Genomic DNA, 21,869 nt, shown 5'->3' on the forward strand with positions numbered 1-21,869 from the left:
ATATGTGCATATGTTTATATGTAGTTTTTAAAGAAGAAAGAAAAGTTATTTATATGTATATTGAAAATACAAATAACACAAAACAGACATAAAAATACTTCCAGCCCTGGCCCATGTGGTTCAGTTGTTTGAGCGTTGTCCCATGCACCAAAAGGTCTCGAGTTCGATTCCCAGTCGGTGAATACAGGAGGCAACTGATGTTTCTCTCTCTCTCCCTCTCCTTTCTCTCTCTCAAGTCAATAAAAACATTGAAAAAACAAATAAACAACTTCCAAACGATTGTGGCCATACCAATCAAGCAGCATGGTATTGGCATAAAAACAGACAGATCAATTGAATAGGATAGAGATCCCAGGAATAAACCCATGCTTACATGGTCCATTAATATTTCACAAAGGGGACAAGAATATACAATAACACAAAGATAGCCTTTTCAATAAATGCGTTGGAAAATTGAACACATACATGCAGAAAAATGAAATGAGACCACCTTCTTACACCACATACAGAAATAAACTCAAAATAGATTGAAGACTTAAATGTAAGACTTGAAACCAACCATAAAACTCTTAGAAGAAACATGGGCAGTAAATTCTCAGACATTTCCAATAGCAATATTTTTTCTGATGTGTCTCCTCAGCCAAGTGAAGCAAAAGGGAAACTAAACAATAGGGACTACATCAAACTAAAAAGTTTTTGCACAGCAAAGGAAACCATAGACAAAATGAAAAGACAACCCACTGAATGGGACAAGATACTCAGCAATGATACATCCAATTAGGGGTTAATATCCAAACTTTATAAAGAACTCATACAACTCAACAGTAAAAACAAACAAATAACCCAGTCTGGTTAAAAAATGAGAAAAGGACCTGAATAGACACTTCTCCAAAGAGGACATATACAGATGGCCAATAGACCTATGAAAAGATGCTCACTGTCACTGATCATCAGAGAAATACATATTAAAACCACGAGATACCACCTCGCACCTGTCAGAATAACCATCTTCAATAAGTCAACAAACATGTTAGGATGTGGAGAAAAGGGAACTGTTGGTGGGAATGCAAATTGGTACAGTCACTATGGAACACAGTATGGAGGTGCCTCACAAAATTTATAATGGAACTGCCTCGTGTGACCCAGTGATTCCACTTCTGGGTATATATCCAAAGAAACCCAAGACACTAAAGCAAAAGAATATATGCACTCCTATGTTCATTGCAGCATTATCTACAGTAACCAAGATACGGAAGCAGCCCAAGTGCCCATCAGTAGATGAGGGGATAAAAAAGTGATGGTACATATCTATAATGTAATATTACTTAGCCATAAAAAAGAATGTGATCTTACCACTTGCAACAGCCTAGATGGACCTAGAGGGTATTATGCTAAGTGAAATAAGTCAGACAGAGAAAGTCAAATACCATATAATTTCATTTATATACAGAATCTAAAGAGAAAAATAAGTGAACAAACAAAGCAGAAACAGACTCATGGATACAGAAAACAGACTGATGGTTGCCAGAGGGGAGAGGGGTTGAGGAACTGGGTAAAAAAGGTGAAGGGATTAAGAAGTACAAATTAGTAGTCACAAAATAGTCACGGGGATATATACAGTATAGGGAATTTACATATATAAAAACCTTAGTGACCAGTCGACTGGCTGGTAGCTATGACGTGCACTGACTACCAGGGGGCAGACACTCAACGCAGGAGTGGAAACCACTGGCATGGAAACATGGAACAAACTGATGAATTTCAGAGGGAAGTGGGGAGGGTGGGATGAGATTAACCAGAGATCTTATATGCATACTAGAGGCCCGGTGCACGGATTTGTGCCCCAGTGGGGTCCCTTGGCCTGGCCTGCAGGGATTGGGCCGAAACCGGCTCTCCAACATCCCCTGAAGGGTCCTGGATTGCAAGAGGGTGCAGGCCAGGCCAAGGGACCCCACCAGTGCATGAATCCATGCACCGGGCCTCTAGTATAGTCAATAATATTGTAATACCTATGTATGGTGTCAGGAGGTACTTAAGTATTGGGGAACATTGTAAAGTATATATGAGTATCTAACTACTGTGCTGTGCACCTGAAACTAATACAAAATGATATTGAATGTAAACAGTAATCGAAAAAAATTTAATTAAAAAATACTGTGGTCATATGTGAAGTTTTTTTGTAAATTTCTCTGAGGGATGCCCTACCATCATGTTTTTTTTTGTTTTGTTTTGTTTTTAATTAAATCTTTATTGTTCACATTATTACAGTTGTTCCTCTTTCCCCCCCCCATAGCTCCCCTCCACCTGGTTCCCACCCCACCCTCTGCCATTACCCGTCCCCCCACCACTGTCCTCATCCATAGGTGTATGATTTTTGTCCAGTCTCTTCCCACACCACCCACACCCCTTCCCCCCTGAGGATTGTCAGTGCACTCCCTTTCTATGCCCCTGATTCTATTATATTCACCAGTTTATTCTGTTCATCAAATTATTTATTCACTTGATTTTTAGATTCACTTGTTGATAGATATGTATTCGTTGTTCAATTTTTATTTTTACCTTTTTCTTCTTCCTCTTCTTAAAGGATACCTTTCAGCATTTCATATAATACTGGTTTGGTGGTGATGAACTCCTTTAGCTTTTTCTTATCTGTGAAGCTCTTTATCTGACCTTCAATTCTGAATGATAGCTTTGCTGGATAAAGTAATCTTGGTTGTAGGTTCTTGCTATTCATCACTTTGAATATTTCTTGCCACTCCCTTCTGGCCTGCATAGTTTCTGTTGAGAAATCAGCTGACAATCGTATGGGTACACCCTTGTAGGTAACTGACTTTTTTTCTCTTGCTGTTTTTAAGATTTTCTCTTTGTCTTTTGCCCTTGGCATTTTAATGATGATGTGTCTTGGTGTGGTCCTCTTTGGATTCCTTTTGTTTGGGGTTCTCTGTGCTTTCTGGACTTGTAAGCCTATTTCTTTCACCAGGTGGGGGAAGTTTTCTGTCATTGTTTCTTCAAATAGGTTTTCAACATCTTGCTCTCTTCTTCTGGCACCCCTATAATTCGGATGTTGGGACGCTTGAAGTTGTCCCAGAGGCTCCTTACACTATCTTGATATTTTTGGATTCTTTTTTCTTTTTGCTTTTCTGGTTGGGTGTTTTTTGCTTCTTCATATTTCAAATCTTTGACTTGATTCTTGGGATCCTCTTGTCTGCTGTTGGATCTCTGTATATTTTTCTTTATTTCAGTCAGTGTATGCTTAATTTCTAGTTGGTCCTTTTTCATATCCTCGAGGGTCTCACTAAATTTATCGGCGGTTTCTAGAAAATTCTTGAAAAACCTTAAAAGTGTGGTTTTGAACTCTATATCCAGTAGTTAGCTTTCCTCCATTTCTGTCATTTGTGACCTGTTCTTTGTCTTCGCATTTTGGCTGCTTCCCTGTGTTGATAGAGTGGCTTTCTGTGCTAGGTGTCCTATAGGGCCCAGTGGCTCAGCCTCCCCAATTACTTGAGGTAGACACTCTTGGTGCACCCTTTGTGTGCTGTGTGCACAGTCTTGTTGTAGTTAAGCCTTGACTGTTGTAGGTTTCACTGGGAGGAATTGACCTCCAGGCCAATCAGCTGTGGTTATGGTGGGACAACTTCTGTGCTGGAGACACCCTTCTGGGGCAAGACTTGCTTCAGTGGGGCTTTGGTGCTCACTGAGTCTGCCCCCTGAATGTGTCCCTTATGGATCTGAGGAGTTGTAATCTGGATGGTCCCACTCTGACCACTAGGTACACTGGCTCTTGGATCTCTAAGGAGGTGTTAATTTAGCCTCTGCTTAAGGCTACCCAGAAGGAGCTACGGAGAGATCTGCAGATTCCTTTTCCTTGTTTGGGGTTTGGAGGTGCCCAGATGAGGCCCAGCTGTGAAGCAATGCAAGGTGCTGTGGGGCCTTGGGCCTTCTTTTGGATGTTCTGTGTCTCTCTGACCAGCTGCAGTTAGTTAGGTAATTTTAGATTGTAAAGGACCAGGGCATTCATATGCAAAAGCCTCTGCGCACAGCTTGGGTGGGGTGGGGTCTAGGGAATCAACAGGGCCAAAGCAAACAGCTATGGCTGATCCTCAGCCCTGCCCCAAGAGGCCCCAGGTCTCACTGTTCTGTGGTAATCTCTGCAAGCACCTCTGAGAGAAAGCTGTCCTTGAGTTCCACCCGATGCCAGACAGTCCAGTTTCTCCCCGTATGAGTCTGGGTCCCCAGAGACTTGCCCGGAACTGGCGTTCAGAGCAGTTGGGAGCTTGTATCTCCCTCCCGATTGAAAAAGACAGCCATGTCCTCAGTTGCCAGCCTTTCTGAGTGCGCCCTTTCCACGTGCGCCTCTGTACCTCTGCACTTTACTTCCACACCGCACCTCTGAGTCTCAGTGTGCTTTTCTCTTTCCTTCTAGTTGTAGAATTTCCACTCGGCCAGCCTTCCTGTGGTTCTGGATGATGTCCGTTTTGTCTTTTAGTTGTATTTTTGAAGTGGTTGTGCGAGGCAGCAATTTCCAGTGTTTACCTATGCCGCCATCTTTAATTACCATGTTTTGTTTTGTTTTTAATCTCAAGATAATTTTAAGGAATTATCTAGCACTGATAAGTTTAGCTAAATGCCTGAATATGAATTCCTGTAGTTTACTAACCCATAAAAATGGATGAAATAGTTTGAAACTAGCTAATTACATAGTAATAATCTAATAATTTCAAATTATTAGATTAGTAATGCCCGGTGTTTTCAGCACAATGAAATTAACTTTTATATATTATCATTAACTCTTACTATATGATCCTACTACTAATATAATGATTTAACCTGATACATTAAAATTCAAAGACTGGAACCTAGCCTGGTAGCTCAGTGGTTGAGAGTCCACTCATGAACCACGAGGTAACGGTTTGATTCCTGGTCAGAGCACATGCCCAGGTTGTGGGCTCAATCCCCAGTAGAGAGTGTGCAGGAGGCAGCCAGTTAATGAATTCTTATCATTGATGTTTCTATCTCTCCCTTATCCTTCCTCTCTGAAAATCAATACAAATATATTTTTAAAAAGACTAGAACCTAGGTTTATAAGGTTCAGTTTTTCTCTGGGTCGGTAGTATAAAAACTCTACCCGGGATACAGAAACCTAGAAACCAGAAAATGTAAATCCTTAAAGTTGCCATGGCAGCACCAGCTGCTTATATTACAATAAATAAGTTAGTAAATTTTTTGAAAATTTCTTTTTTTATTAGAAACTAGGATAAAACTGAATTTTTAGAGTGATAATGATTCTACATGTTTGCACTATTTTTCTTTTATCCATTTCATTGTTGACCTATTTGCAAAGTTCTATAACTGCAAAAGTTGTTCTTTGTGGCCAACAATAATTTTTACTTTTTCACATGTTGGAGGTGGAGTATGGGAATCTTTGTTTTTTTAATCCTTATAATGAGATATTTATAAGGAAGTATGTCCTGATTGAGAGTCCAGTCCACTTAGCAGAAAACCTAGGACTCAAACATTGTTGTAACTTCTGAGCAAATCTCATTTTATCTTCCCTTTTTTCCTAAGTTAATGGCTTGAGATCTGAATGCAAGTTAATTGTCTATCCCATGTTGTCACATTTTCATAATTCCATGGCTTCTTTGTTATCCCCAAAGGCTTTCTCATCCCCCTTGTGCATTCTTGTAAGTGAATGAACCTATTATTGTTGCTTGTAGGATCCAGTGTCTCTCTACCGTTTCTGCTCACCATAGAAGAATGTGTGCACGTACAAATGTGCTGCTGTTAAGTTCTCTGTCTTTTGAGAGTCCTTTCACTAGCAGTGGAAAGAGTGGACTCAGAACAATACTGGTTCAGACCAGTGCTTGTCAGAGCCACAAAGGCATCATGGGTTTGAAGTTCACCTCTGTCATCAGGAAGTACCAGAAAGGAGGAGGACCTGACCTGTGGGGCTCTCTCTGGCCTTGGGCCTTACTAACAGTGGCACCTTTGCCACCCAGCTACAGTATTTACCTCTGTGTGTTTTTTGTCTGATGTCAGCTTCTTTGCAGTTGAATCTCCAATCTGTTTGGTAGTCTGGCTTTGCAGGAAAGTAACAGAAGTTTTAGAGACAAGCTTTTGGTCATCTTGAAAATGATTTTGGCGTTTAACTGCCACAGCTAGGTTTTATCAAATGGTCCGGGAAATGCCATATAATGAAAGCCATTCCTATTAGATCTAGAACAAGTGATGGAGCCAGCATTGACAGAAAACATGATTTTAACTGAGAAGCAGTATTTCTGTAAAACCTTTTTTCCTTTTTACTGTTGTTACCAGTAAATTTTGTTTGTTTGTTGTTTTCTTTGTAAATCCTTACCCAAGGATGTTTTTTCCATTGATTGATTTTTAGAGTGGAGGGAGGGGGAGAAACAGAGAGAGAGAAACATCGACATAAGAGGGACACATTGATTGGTTGCCTCCCCCACCCATCCTGACCAGGCCCGGGGAGCAAACCTGCATCTGAGGTACGTGCCCTTGACCAGATTCGAACCCACAACTCTTCAGTCCATGAGCTGATGCTCTAACCACTGAGAAAACTGGATAGGGCTCCCTGTAATTCCTTTTCATTTAATTCTGTACATTGTGGTGTCTTTGGGGCCAGTGGGTGTTTTTATCTGCTAGTTGTGGAAGTGTTTGTTCTTAGGGTTCTGTACTGGCTGAGGGAGACCAGCCCCACCCACTTGCTAACTGCTTTGCACCATCCCTCCCTGGTTGTTGGGCATCTTGTTTACTCCTGCCCTAATTCCCTGCAGGTGCGTAAGTACAAGAGCATGATCCTGGAAGACCTGGAGTCCGCCCTAGCGGAACACGCCCCTGTGCCACAGGAAGTTAACTCAGAGTTGCCGCCTCTCACCATCGATGGAATTCCAGTCTCTGTGGATAAAATGACCCAGGTAAGGGGTGAGAAGTGAGGAGACACAAAGACAGTGGCACCGGTGTGGGTGGGCCTCAGGTGACTTTCCTTGGTTTTGTCCTCAGTGATCCCACTAGAGTGAGATTCAGCCGGGAGCTTATAGTGAAATAGGAGAAGCCTTGGAAAAGAAAATGTTGTGCCAGAAGAAGGCTCCCCACCAGGGACATGGATGTAGCCTCCTCCTTCTGTTGGCAGTTTCTTACTGCCTCTTGGGTCCTTGGGTTAGCTAAAGAAACTTAGCTTGGAGTTGGTTTGGAAAGGAGACTGTTAGGACTTGGATGAATCACAGTAAAGTGGAGCAAGTAAACTTTTGCCTCTTTTGGGCTGAGCTGCTCCTCTGTCTGTGTACATTCTGAGTCCCACCACACTACTGCCAAGGAAGGCTCCCTCTCCAGGGAATGAGGATGGAAAGCTCAGGACACCTTACTCATTGCTCCCCTCCTCTTCCTTTCAGAAGGGAAGTCAGAATGTACTGAGCCTGATACATCAGGAATGTTGCTGAGATTGTTTCTTTAAAAATTTTTAACTTTAAAAGTGATAGCTTAAACAAAGCTAAATGCCTTTTTATAACATATTTTCTCACTTTATTTTATTAATACACATTGCTAAATCTAGTTGTGAGTTTTCTTTCCTTTTCCTGTCTTCCAGCAGCATTTAACACAGTTGATTACTTCTTTCTTCTTAACAGTTTCTGTGACCCCACATTCTCCTGAATATTCTCCTACTCGGTGGATCCTCCCTCTTCTGATAGCTTTTCTTCCTCTTCTTACCTGGTCTGTGTTGGCATGTTCCAGAGCTCTATCTTTATTTCTCTCCAAGTGATCTAATCCTGTCCTGTGGACTTTGTATCTCATCTATATTCTGTTTATACCCCAGCTCATACCACTACTATTAGATCCTTAATACCAGATGCCCAAAACAGAACCTATAAATGCCCCCACCCACTGCACTCTCCAAATCTCTTCCTCCCCTATACCCATGTCAGTTAATGATGCCATTGTCCATCTGGTTGCTCATATCCCATCATAGAAGTAAATCCTTGATTTCCCTGTTTTGCCCTCATCCCCCTACCAACCACATCTAATTACTAGCAAGATATGTCAATTCACCTCTGAAATATACCTTGAATCTGATTATTCTTCTCAGTTCCCATCACACCCTAGCTCAAGCCTTCATCATCTCTCACATAGACTATTTCAGTTGATCAATTTTGTTGATCTCCTTGCTGCCACTCTTGCTCTGCTGCAGGCCATGCTCAACAGAACCACCTGAGATTTTAAAAAAACAACAAATGAGGTCATGTCACTCTTGTTTAAGCCCTTTAGTGGATTTCCACTATTTCTCGGTTCAAAATCAGATTTTGCTATGGCCTCTGAGACCCTATGTAATCTGACCTCTTTCAACCTCATTGTCCATTCCTCCCCTCAGGTAGTGTGCTACGGCCAAACTAGCCCTCTTCTTTTTGTTAGACACCCAAGCTCATTCTTTTACTTTTGCTATTCCCTCTGCCTGCAACATTTTTCTCCCAGAGCATTGTGTGATGGAGCTTACCTTATTCAAAGTGTAGCTCAGATATCACCTTTCTTATCTCATCTAATGAAGTTTTCTTCTCCCATCAAGTCACTACCTAATACATCCTGTATTTTATTGTCTTTGTAACATAAGTTCTCACTTAACATTTTTGATAGGTTCTGCAACTTTAAGCGAAATGACATACAAGGAAACCAGTTTTACCATAGGCTAATTGATATAAACAAGAGTCAAGTGCCCATAGCATCTCATCAATATTATAATGAGATGGCATTCTTTGAGAACCTGCTGTACTTATCTGTGGCCTGTCTCTCCAGTAGGGTCTTAGTTCCTGTTTTTCATTACTGTCCAGTACAGCTGCCCAACACCTAAATAACATGTGTATTCTAAATAATACTTGGTCAGTATCTTCTAGTGGATGATGCAGGGGTCAGAGCAGAAATGAATCCAGCGTAGTGGGTAACTGAATTGTGAGGTTCCTGAATGGGATTCGCTCAGTACAGACATTGCTGCTGCTGTTGCTGCTGCTGCTGCTAGGGAGGGACACTTTTCTTCCTACGAAGTCTGAACTAGAGACTTGGTCTGAAGTAATACAACATTTTATAAATATAAAGCTCAATTGAGATCTTTCTGTGGATACTTGAATGATCTCTAAATAATGGTTCAAAAAGGAAGGCATTATGTAAACTTTTTCTGCCATTTCATACCTGCTATTGTTCTGTTCCTAGGGCCATTCTGACTGGTTAAAGAAAACATGAGGTGATTTTTTAAAAAATCTAATTGATGTAAAGAATTTATTCTGTATCTCAGGTATAAAGTACATCTAAAGCCAAATAAGCTTCTAATTGAGAATGCAGTTAGGTAGAGTCCTGTCCTGTGATGGGCATTTTCCCCCTCTTGTCACAGTTGAGGTGCTAGGTTGAAATAATCCTGGACACTGATAATCACGAGAATTGGTTGATTGCCACAAAAGTCAGAGCAAATAGTTTGATTATCGTGTTAGAGATAAAACATTTGAAACTGTTGTTTCCAGTCCTCAACAAAATATTAGCAAAGAGGATCCAACAAATACATTAAAAAGATCATACACCATGATCAAGTTGGATTTATTCCTGGGGATGCAAGGTTGGCCCAACATTCTCAAACAATAAATGTGATACACCACATAAACAAAATGAAAGATAAAAACCACATGATCATATCAATAGATGCAGAAAAAGCATTTGATAAAATCTACCATCCATTTATGATAAAAACTCTCAGCAAAGTGGAAATAGAAGGAACATACCTCAGTGTAATAGAGGCCATGTATGACAGACCCACAGCTAACATCATACTCAATGGGCAAAAACTATAAGCTTTTCCCTAAAGATCAGAAGAAGACAGGGATATCCGCTTTCACCACTTATTCAACATAGTACTGGAAGTCCTAGCCATAGCAATCAGACAAGAAGAAGATATAAAAGTCATTCCAATTGGAAAGGAAGAAGAAAAACTATCATTATTTGCAGATGACATGATACTGTTAGAGAACCCTAAAGATTCCACCAAAAAAACTACTAGAACTGATAATTCAGTAAAGTTACAGGATATAAAATAAATATCAAGAAATCAGTTGTATTTGTGTACACCAGTAATGAACTATCAGAAAAGGAAACTAAGAAAACATCCCTTTCAAAATTACTTAAAAACAAAAAACAACCGTAGGAATAAACTTAACCAGGAATGTAAAAGACTTGTACTTGGAAAATAAGTCTAAAGAAAGAAATTGAAGAAGATACAAATCAATAAATAAATGGAAGCATATACCATGTTCATGGATAGTAAGAATTAACATCATTAAAATGTCCATACTACTGCCCAGCCAGCATGGCTCAGTGGTATATGAACCAGGAAGTCACAGTTCGATTCCCAGTCAGGGCACATGTCCGGGTTGCAGGCTCAGTCCCCAGTGTGGGGCATGCAAGAGACAGCTGATCAGTGATCTATCTCATCATTGATGTTTCTATCTCTCCCTCTCCCTTTCTCTCTGAAATCAATAAAAATATATTAAAATAAATAATAAATAAATATAATGTCCACACTACCCAAAGCAATCTATAGATTCAGTGCAATGCCTATCAGGATACCAATGTTGTGTTTCACAGAACTAGAATAATTATTCCAAAAATTTACATGGAACCACAAAAGACCCAAATAGCCGCAGCAATCTTGAGAAAGAACAAAGTTCAAGGTATCACACTACCTGATATCAAACTACTAGTATACTACAGGACAGTGATGGCGAACCTATGACATGCGTGTCAGAGATGACACGCGAACTCATTTTTTTGGTTGATTATTCTTTGTTAAATGGCATTTAAATATATAAAATAAATATCAAAAATACAAGTCTTTGTTTTACTATGGTTGCAAATATTTTAAAAATTCTATATGTGACACGGCACCAGAGTTAAGTTAGGGTTTTTCAAAATGCTGACATGCCAAGCTCAAAAGGTTCGCCATCACTGCTATAGGCCATAGTAATCAAAACAGCATGATACTAACATAAAGACAGACATTTAGAACAATGAAACAGACTAGAGAGCCCAGAAATAAATCCAAGCCTATATTGTCGATATTTGACAAAGAATGGTAATCGGAAAATTAGACAGATATGTGCAAAATAACTAAATTAGACCACCTTCTTACACCATGCATAAGAACAAACTCAAAATGGAATAAAAACTTAAATGTTAGACTCGAAACCATAAAACTCCTACAAGAAAACATAGGAAGCAGTTAAATCTTGGACTTTTCTCATAGCAGTATTTTTTCTGATGTATCTCCTCAGGCAAGGGAAACAAAAAAATAAACAAGAGGGACTACATACATCAAACTAAAAAGTTTCTGTACAGCAGAGGAAATTATCAACAAAATGAAAAGTCAACCTACTGAAAAGGAGAACATATTCACTAATGATATACCTGATAATATTAATATCCAAAATTTATAAAGAACTTATGAAACTTAAACTAAAAAAACAAACAATCCAATAAAGAAATGGAAAAGAGGACCTTGAATAGACACTTCTCCAAAAAGGACATACAGATGGCTAATAGACATGAAAAAATGCTCAATATCACTAATCATAAGAGAAATGCAAATTAAAACCACAGTGAGGTATCACCTCACGCCTGTTAGAATGGCTGTCATCAATAAATCAACAAGTGTTGGTGAGGATGTAGAGAAAAGGGAACCCTCATGTGCCATTGTTAGGAATGCAGATTGGTGTGGCCACTGTGGAAAGTAGTATGGAGTTACCTCAAAAAATTAAAAATGGAACTGCCTTATACCCAGAGATTTTATTTCTGGGAATTTATCCCGAGAAACCCAAAACACTAATTATAAAGAATATATGGAGTCATTAAATTTTTCTAATTTGCTGGTGGGGTTGGGGGGTGGGGGTGGGGGGGTTGGAGATATATCCACTGCCCTGGCTAGGTGACTCTGTTGGTTGGAGCATCCTGTACACAAAAAGGCTGTCAGGGTACATACCATGATTGCAGTTGGCCGATTGATGTTTCTCACATCAATGTTTTTTTCTCTCTCAAAATTAATGGAAGTATATCATTGGATGAGGCTTATAAAATCCTATCTAATAAAAGAGAAACATGGTAATTAGCGTACAACTGCTACCCTTCCCATTGGCTAATCAGGGTGATATGCAAATTAACTGCCAGCCAAGATGGCGGCCGGCAGCCAGGCAGCTGGAAGCGAACATGAGGCTTGCTTGCTTCAGTGATGGAGGACTCCAACGTTCCCCGCCTGCCTTGCCAGCCTCTGAGCTGCAACTTTAAGCAACTGTGTTACAAATATAGAAGCTAAACAAAACCCCAGAAACCTGCTTTAGTCGCTGGGCTTCAGCCAGCAGGATCGCAACATTGTTTCAAATACAGAAGGTAAACAAAGTCCAGAAACCTGCTTTCAGCAGCGGAGGCCTAGGAGCTGGAGCCAGAGCTACAGCTGGCCAAGAATAAAAAAAAAAAGAAAAAAAGGAGCGGTTGGGAGCTTCAGTCACCCACCAGCCTGAAAACAGCCCTCAGCCCCTCACCCAGACTGGCCAGGCACCCCAGTGGGGACCCCCACCCTGAAGGGTGTGTGACCAGCTGCAAACAGCCATCATCCCCTCATCCAGGCTGGCCAGGCACCCAAGCGGGACCCCCACCCTGATCCAGGACACCCTTCAGGGCAAACCAGCCAGCCCTCTCCCATGCACCAGACCTCTAATATGCCTCCCAGCACCGGGATCAGCGGAGCTGCGAGGCCTCCCGGCACTGGGATCAGCGTGACGGGGTAGCACCCAAACCCCCTGATCAACCCTGCTCTGTGCCTGATGGGGGGAGCTCCCCAACCCCCTGATCGCCCTGCGGCTCTGTGTGTGACAGGGTGCAGCGCCCCAACCCCTCCACCCCCCATGGGCCCTGCTCTGTGTGTGACGGGGTAGAGCCATAACCTCCCTATCGGCCCTTCCCTGAGTGTGAGAGTGGCGGCGCCCCAACCCCCTGATCGGCCCTGCTCTGTGGGTGATAGAGGGCGGCACCCCAACCCCCTGATCCGCCCTGCTCTGTGTGTGACAGGGTGCAGCGCCCCAACCCCTCCCCCCCTCCATGGGCCCTGCTCTGTGTGTGACGGGGTAGAGCCATAACCTCCCCATCGGCCCTGCCCTGAGTGTGAGAGTGGCGGCGCCCCAACTCCCTGATCGGTCCTGCTCTGTGGGTGATAGAGGGCGGGGCCCCAACCCCCCCTCCATTGGCCCTGCTCTGTGTGTGATGGGGTAGAGCCATAACCTTCCCATCGGCCCTGCCCTGAGTGTGAGAGTGGCGGCGCCCCAACCCCCTGATCGGCCCTGCTCTGTGGATGATAGAGGGCAGCGCCCCAACCCCCTGATCCGCCCTGCTCTGTGTGTGACAGGGGGCGGTGCCCCAACTCCCCTATCGGCCCTACTCTGTGAGTGACAGCGGTGTGCTCCTCAACCCCCTGATGGGCCCTGCTCTGTGCGTGACAGGGTACGGATCCCCAACCCTCCTGATGGGCCCTGCTCTGTGAGTGACAGGGGGCAGCGCCCCAACCCCCTGATTGGCCCTGCTCTGTGCGTGACGGGGTGGCGCCGCAACCTCCCCATCAGCCCTGCCTTGAGTGTGACAGGGGGCGGTGCCCCAACCCCCCAATCGGCCCTACCCTGAGCGTGACTGAGGGTGGCATCGCAACCTCCCAATCTGCCCTGCTCTGTGCATGACAGGGGGCGGCGCCCCAACTCCCCAATCGGCCCTGCTCTGAGCCCAACCAGGGGCTGCACCTAGGGATTGGGCCTGCTCTCTGCCACCCGGGAGCAGGCCTAAGCCAGCAGAGCGTTATCTCCCAAGGGATTCCAGACTGCGAGAGGGCACAGGCCGGGCTGAGGGACCCCCTCCCCCCCCCCCCCGAGTGCACAAATTTTTGTGCACCGGGCCTCTAGTATATTTATATTTATGTATACTTATATATATTTATATGTTATATGCACCTCTGTGTTCATTCCAGCTATCATTTACAACAGCCAAGATTTGGAAGTAGCCCAAGTGTCCCAATACTAGAAAAAGTTGTGGTGCATTTACATAATGGAATACTACTCAGCCTTAAAGAAAGGCGGGGGGGGGAATCTTGCCCTTTGTGACAGCATGGATGGACCTGAGGAGCATTATGCTAAGTGAAATAAACCAATCAAAGACAAGAACCATATGATTTCACTCATATCTGGAATCTAATAAATAAAACTAACAAAACCAGAGACAGACTCAGAGAGAGCAGGCTGACAGCTCTCTATTCATCAATAGGGATGTACATTAATATGAGTTTTTCAAAGGGCAGGTTGGCATGCATGTCACAATTTAAAATGCTTACATGGAGGTATGTTCACGGCATTATTTATAGCTAGAAGCCCGGTGCACAAATTGATCAGGGGGGCCGACCTGCCAGGGGTAGGGACTGCAGGAGATTGACCGGCTGAGGGGAGGGACCGCGGGAAGGTTGGCCGGCCAGCCACAGGGTTTGGCTATGGGAGTGCACTGACCACCAGGGGGCAGCTCCTGCATTGAGTGTATGCCCCATGGTAGTCAGTGTATGTCATAGCAACCAGTTGACCGGTTGTTTGGTCGCTTAGGCTTTTATATATATATATATATATATATATATATATATATATATATATAGAGAGAGAGAGAGAGAGAGAGAGAGAGAGAGAGAGAGAGAGGGGGGGGGGGGGGGACTAGGGGTCCAGTGCACGAATTCGTGCACCTGATTTTGGCCCATCCGCTTGGCCCCTCCTGCCGCGGCCCCCAGTCCCCTGTCTGCTGGTGGCCCTGCTCCCGCCACTGCTCCCACTTGTGACGGCGCTGGCCCCACTTGCACCCAATGACAGCATGGAGCGATTGGGGCCAGCACCATCAGCAGGTGCAAGTGGCAGCTGCTGCCCCGATTGCCCCTCAGGAGCAGGGGGAGGTGGAAAAAGCCCTCAGGGGCAATCAGGGCTGGCAGCCACCACTGGTATCAGCTGATGGCGCCAAGCACCATCAGCGGGTACGAGCAGCAGCTACGGCACCGGTTGCGGGTGCGAGCGGGGCTGACACTGGCAGCAGGTATGAGCACTGGGTAGGACCGTGGCACGTGGGAGCAAAGAATTTTCAGTAACCAGCAGAGGCTCACCCTGATGACAGCGACTGGCGCCCTGCCTTGGTCTGGCGCCCCTGCTCACCTGCTCCACTCTCCCAGCATGGCCAGTGCCTGCCATGCTCCACACACACCCCCTGGTGGTCAAGCGCATGTCATAGTGGCCAGTTGTTCAGTTGCTCCACCATTCGATCTATTTGCATATTTGCCTTTTATTATCCTATATAATAAAAGGGTAATATGCAAATTAACCCTAACAGCAGAATGACTGGGAATGACTGGTCACTATGACACACACTGACCACAAGGGGGCAGATGCTTAAAGCCAGAGCTGCCCCCTGGTGGTCAGTGTGCTCCCACAGGGGAAGCTCTGCTCAGCCACAAGCCAGGCTGACGGCTGCCAGCACAGCGGTGGTGACGGGAGCCTCTCCCACCTCCTCAGCAGCGCTAAGGATATTCGACTGCAGCTTAGACCTGCTCTCCGCTGGCAAGTGGACATCCCCCGAGGACTCCCGGGCTGCCAGAGGGATGTCTGACTGCCAGCTTAGGCCCGATCCTCTGGGGAGCAGGCCTAAGCCAGCAGATGGACATCCCCTAAGGGGTCACAGACTGCAGGAGGGCACAGGCCAGGCTAAGGGACCCCCACCGAGTGCACAAATTTTTGTGCACAAGGCTTCTAGCATAGGATAGGAAAATCTGGGGACAGTGTAATTGAATAAATGATATTAGCTGTCCTTGGAATTTACATGGAAAGAAGAGCAACATGCCCTGCCAGCGTGGCTTAGTGGTTGAGTGTCAACCTATGAACCAGGAGGTCACAGTTCAATTCCTGGTCAGAGCACATGCCAGAGTTGCTGGCTTGATCTCCAGTGTTGGGCGTGCAGGAGGCAGCCAATCAATGATTCTCTGTCATCATTGATGTTTCTATCTCTTTCTCCCTCTCCTTTCCTCTCTGAAATCAATAAAAATATATTTAAGGAATAAATAAATAAAAATAAAAGTATAATTCTATATTAGTAAATAGAATGTTTACCTGAAAAGCTTCTGTTCTTATATTTTTAATGTATATTGATCCTGATAAAATACTCTTTTTTTAAAAAAGGTTTTTTTTAATTGATTTCAGAGAGGAAGGGAGAGGGAGAGAGTTCTGATAAAGTCCTTTAATGTGTAAAAAAACACATAGCTCTGTTGTATTTTTAATGACATAATGAAAACTAGGCAACTTGAAGCATGCTGGCTAGATAGAACTCCCATATCTGTCTGCCTCCTTGCATAAGAAGTGAAGGAGGTTGAGGAAGACTTAGAAGAAATTTTAATTTGGTGTCCATTCTCCAACCCCAGAATTCATTTACAATCTACACTAATAAAAGAGAAACATGGTAATTGGCATACGACCGCTACCCTTTTCATTGGCTAATCAGCGAGATATGCAAATTAACTGTCAGCCAAGATGTCAGCCAGCAGCCAGGCAGCTTGAAACTAGCATGAGGCTTGCTTGCCTCAGTGACGGAGGATTGTTGGAGGAAACCTACATTCCCCGCCTGCGGCTGCAGGCCTCTGAGCGGGCAGTTTAAGAAACATTGTAACAAATACCACTGGACTTCAGCCAGCAGATTCGCAACATTGTAAGCAAAGGCCAGAAACCTACTTTCAGCCGCGGAGGCGTAAGAGCTGGAGCCAAGCCTCAAGGTAAAGCTGGCCCAGAATAAAAAAAAGAAAAAAGAAAAAAAGGAGCGGTTGGGAACTTCAGTCACTCCCAGCCTGAAAACAGCCCTCAGCCCCTCACCCAGACTGGCCAGGCACCCCAGTGGGGACCCCCACCCTGATCCAGGACTCCCTTCAGAGCAAATCAGCCGGCCCCACCCATGCACCAGGCCTCTACCCTATATAGTAAAAGGGTAATATGCCTCCCGGCACTGGGATCAGCGAGACAGGGGGCATCGCCCAAACCCCCTGATTGCCCTGCGGCTCTGTGTGTGACAGGGGGCGGGGCCCCAACCCCCTGAGCAGACCTGCTCTGTGCCTGATAGGGGGGACCTCCCCAACCCCCCCGCACCCCACGGGCCCTGCTCTGTGTGTGATGGGGTAGAGCCATAACCTCCCCATCGGCCCTGCACTGAGTGTGAGAGTGGCGGCGCCCCAACCCCCTGATCGGCCCTGCTCTGTGGGTGATAGAGGGCGGTGCCCCAACCCCCTGATGGGCCTTGCTCTGTGTGTGACGGGGGCAGCGCCCCAACTCCCTGATTGGCCCTGCTCTGTGCGTGACAGGGGGTGGCGCTGCAACCTCCCCATTGACCCTGCCTTGAGTGTGACAGGGGACAGTGCCCCAACCCTCCAATTGGCCCTACCCTGAGCGTGACTGAGGGTGGCATCGCAACCTCCCAACCTGCCCTGCTCTGTGCATGACGGGGCGGCGCCCCAACTCCCCAATCGGCCCTGCTCTGAGCCTGACCAGGGGCTGCACCTAGGGATTGGGCCTGCCCTCTGCCACCCAAGAGCAGGCCTAAGCCAGCAGGTCGTTATCTTCTGAGGGGTCCCAGACTGCGAGAGGGCACAGGCTGGGCTGAGGGACGCCCCCTCCCCCCTGAGTGCACAAATTTTTGTGCACCGGGCCTCTAGTGAAATAATAAAGTCCTCTTTTTCAGGGGTTTTGAGAGCCTGGTTAGCAACATTTTCTAGAATACTTCAGACCAGAGACATGTTTCTCAAACTCAGAGTGCATAGGAACTCCCTGAGAGTCTGTTTAAATGCAGGTGGAATCAGTAGGTGTGGGATGGGACCGGAGGTTCTTCCTCGAAGCAAGCACCCAGGTGATGCCTAAGTGCTGATTCCCAGACTACACTTTGACTCTAAGGAGTTTTTTAAAAGAGTCTTTAAGTAATAATTATGATTTTGCTAGTGGAACATCAGTTCTGCTCTTACCACACTTGAGTCCTATAGGATTCTCTTGTTCTTAGGAGGTTGTGAATATTTTTAGAATTTGTGTTAGAAGAGATTCAGGCAAACATTATAATTACAGAAGAAATATCTCTGGAAAGACCAGTTTTATTACTGGTTGAAATCCACTCTTTTTTCCCTTCTCTGCTCCCTCTCCCCACCTTGAACTTACTGTCCTCTCTTACTCTCACCGGGGCAGTCTCTGTTGCTTTAATATTCCCTTGGAGTGATGATGCAACAGGATAGTAATTCTTCACCAGTTTTCAGGGAAACCTTCAGAAACATTCAGCACAGTGATTGCTTCATCAGGAAGAAGTTATTCACAGGGCTTGACATGTTTTACTTAGAAAACGTTAGTTTTCAATTTAGGTTTTTTGAGTGTTGTTTTGTTTTGAAAAAGCATAGGTCTGGCCTCTTCTACTCAAAGAGTAGAAGCATTATGCTACCTGAAACAAGCCAGACACAAAGGACAGATATCGTGTGATTCCACTTACATGAGCTACTGGTATCTAGAATGGGCAAATTCAGAGAGACAGAAAGTAGAGTAGAGGTTACCAGGGGCTGTGGAAAGTAGAAATGGGAGTTACTGTTTAATGGGGTGATGATGAATAAGTTTTGGAAATACATAGTGGTGATGGTTGTACATATTATGATTGTACTTAATGCCACTAAGTTATATATTTTAAGTGGTAAATTTTGTGTATATTTTACCCCAATATATAAAAGTATTTGAAGCAGGGCTGGATAAAAAGTATTTTATTTTAGTGGTCCTCTAACTTGGCTGCACAATAGAATCACCTGGGGAACTTAAATTCTAGTGCCAGGCCACACTTCAGACCAATTAAATCGGAATCTCTGGGGATGAGATTCAGGCATCTGTAGGTTTAATGTCCCAAGGCGATTCCAGTGTGCAACCAACTTTGAGAACCAATATTGTGGATAACAGTTTGAAACTGCTGCTTCTTACTATAGTCAGAATCTATATGCAAAATAGGTTTTCCTTACTGTCTAAAATTATTTTTTTAAAAGTGTTTATGTATATGGTACCATCCCACATTTTGTAAATATTAGATAGACAAGATGAGGTTAAGAGAATATAAAGGCAACAAAAAATTGGATGTGCTTTTAAATAGGACATGGCTTATTGTGACTAGAGTAAAAAAAAATAAGGGTATATTTAGGAATACTAGGGGAAGGGAATAGGCACATAAATCTCATATTCAAGATATAACTAGACTAGAGGAAAATACTTACAAATTATATGACAAAAAATTAATGTCCAGAACAGATTGATATTTTCTTCAAATTAAGAAAAAGATAACTAGAAAAATAAGCAAAGCATTCTAACCAGTTCACAAATGAAAAGACAATCGATAAACATAAAAAAGATTCTCAACCTCATTAGTAATGACAATTAAAATAAACAACTTCATCCAGCCAGCAAGGCTCTGTGATTGAGTGTGAACCAGGAGGTCACGGTTCGATTTTCTGTCAGGGCACATGACCAGGTTGCAGGCTCAATCCCCAGTAGGGGGTGTGCAGGAGGCAGCCAATCAGTGATTCTCTCTCATCATTGATGTTTCTATCTCCCTCTCCCTCTCCTTTCCACTCTGAAATCAATAAAAATATATTTAAGAAATAAAAATGAACAATTTCTTCCACATCCGATGAGCGAAAAAAAGAAAGCTTGGTAATAATAAAATGTGAGGGAAGGTATGAAAAAACGAGGATCAACATGCATTGTATTTGGGATTGGCAAAGTCTTTTTGAAGGACAGTTGGGCAGTATCTATTAAAATGTTAAGTGCCTATATCCTCGTTAACCAGCAGTTCCACTTTCTGCTAGAGAAATACATTCTACACACCTGTGTGCACAAAGAAGCATGTACATGCACTGCAAACAACCTAAATATTTATCAATAGAACTGTTAAAGAAAATGGAAAAATCTACACCTTGAATACTAGGCAATTATTTTTTAATGAGATTATTTTAATTGTACTACCTAATGAGACCTCTATGTTGAAATGTTGAGTGGGAAAAGTGAGTTGTAGAGTATGTACAGTATGGTACCATTTGTGTTTTCTCTCATCACGTCAAACTGTCTCTCCAGTATATATTTATGTAAATGCATAGAATTTGACTGATAAGGAAGGATGTTTATCAGACTAATGCCTCTGGACAGGTGACTGGTTTGGAGGGGGGTGAATCAAAAAGAGGACTTTGACTTTATTTATTTAAATATTTGTACAAAAGAGTACATTCAGTATAAGCTAGCAGAAATTGATCAACGTGAGACTCGAAGAGAAGGCAGAGTGTTAAGAGCATTTTGGTTAATGAGAGTGACCATTTGCTAGTTGGCTGGGTGTGGATGTAGAGGAGCAGAAGTGTTGGCTTGAAAGAGGAGTCTCTAAATGAGTATCTTCACTGACTGTCCCTTGCATTCTCTAAACTTACCTTTCCGTCCAGAGTTCTTCCCCTGTTGCTATAGGAATGTGTTTTATGGGAAAATGAGATTGAGAGGCCAGTGTTTCTGCTAGCACTGCTAGGGAATGGCGTTTCTAATAAGGAAAGCCACTTTCATTATTTCTCTGAACAGAGATCAGTGGTAAAGATAATCCCAAATAGTGAGCAAAAAAAATCATTTTGCTTTTCTTCCTCTGCCCTTTAAGTGTTATTTGAATATGATTGGGTCTGTCAAACTGGAATTCATAATTTAAATGAAAATAATGAAGCTACAGTCTGAAAATTCTCCAGTTTTCCTTCCCTGCCACATTCCTGTTTTCCTGTAAGCTATAGTAAAGTCACCTTTCAACATGATTTGATTTCAGCAACTGTAAATTCATTACGTATTCTTTGACCTCTTCAGTAGAGGGGAGTTGGCTGATATTTTGTTTTGAAAAGCCTTTTCTTGGGAACTGAAAATAAATGGACAATCAGGAACCTCAAAATCCCTGGACTAGGGTACATGCAGAACAAAGGAGGAATGAGAAAAGAAGATTTGGGAATATATAAAGATAATGCAATGTTGGACAGCAAAGAATTAACTGAATTTACAAGTGGAAAACTAGGAGAGTAAGAATTATTATGTTATTTTAGCCAGATTAAACTTTTTAGAGTTTTAGAAAATCTTTTTTTTTTAAACCATCTGTGGTTTCCACATAATCTTTCCTTTTGACTGCCACTGGCATGAATTTGATACCTTTTTTCTTGGCTGAATGTGCCCTGGATGGAGTGGTATTTTCTACTCTTGGCTGGTTTGAGGTGGGTTTACTGAGAAAGCTGGACACTTTAAGCCCATCTAGAGGTCAAAAATGAGAATAAGGGCCAGGAAAGCTTTTGCTGCCCAATTAGAGGACAGCCTGAGAGGGCAGGCTTTACCTTCGCTGATCCTGTTGATTGTCTCCCCTGCGGATTAAAGACAAACCTTCTTTAATAAGCACATTGAATAGCTTGGGTTTCCAAAACTCTCCAGCACCAGTAATTAATCCAACTGGTAATGAGAGCACAGTGCTGAATTCTGGAAAGAATCATTTAACTCTTTCTCTGCTGGACAGCTCATTTCCCTTATTGATGGCTCGTGTAGCCTTAGCACTATTCATGTGGGGTAATATAAAGATAGACTGGTAGAAAATTGCCTTTTTCAGTTAAATCTTACTATCTCTGTGTACTTAATGTCCTTCATCCCCAAAGTATACAGACTTGAAAAGTGAACTTTTATATTAGAAGGTGCTTTTTTACCTCTTGTTTTGACATAGAAGTTTTGTGC

The 21,869-nt window shown here is 43.4% G+C and overlaps 1 protein-coding gene across 2 annotated transcripts in view; it reads left to right on the forward strand.

Moving 5' to 3' along the window:
* Positions 1–21,869, forward strand: part of NRF1 (nuclear respiratory factor 1) — a gene marked incomplete at both ends in the record, with an annotated part of 81,611 nt that overhangs the window by 15,698 nt on the left and 44,044 nt on the right. For both annotated transcript variants that reach the window (XM_081102427.1, XM_081102428.1), the window contains one exon: positions 6,789–6,929. In XM_081102427.1, coding sequence (XP_080958553.1) covers positions 6,789–6,929 — 141 coding nt within the window. The remainder of the gene's footprint in view (positions 1–6,788; positions 6,930–21,869) is intronic.

Source organism: Myotis nattereri (genome assembly GCF_964212035.1).
Source record: "Myotis nattereri genome assembly, chromosome: 11".
Lineage (NCBI taxonomy): Eukaryota > Metazoa > Chordata > Mammalia > Chiroptera > Vespertilionidae > Myotis > Myotis nattereri.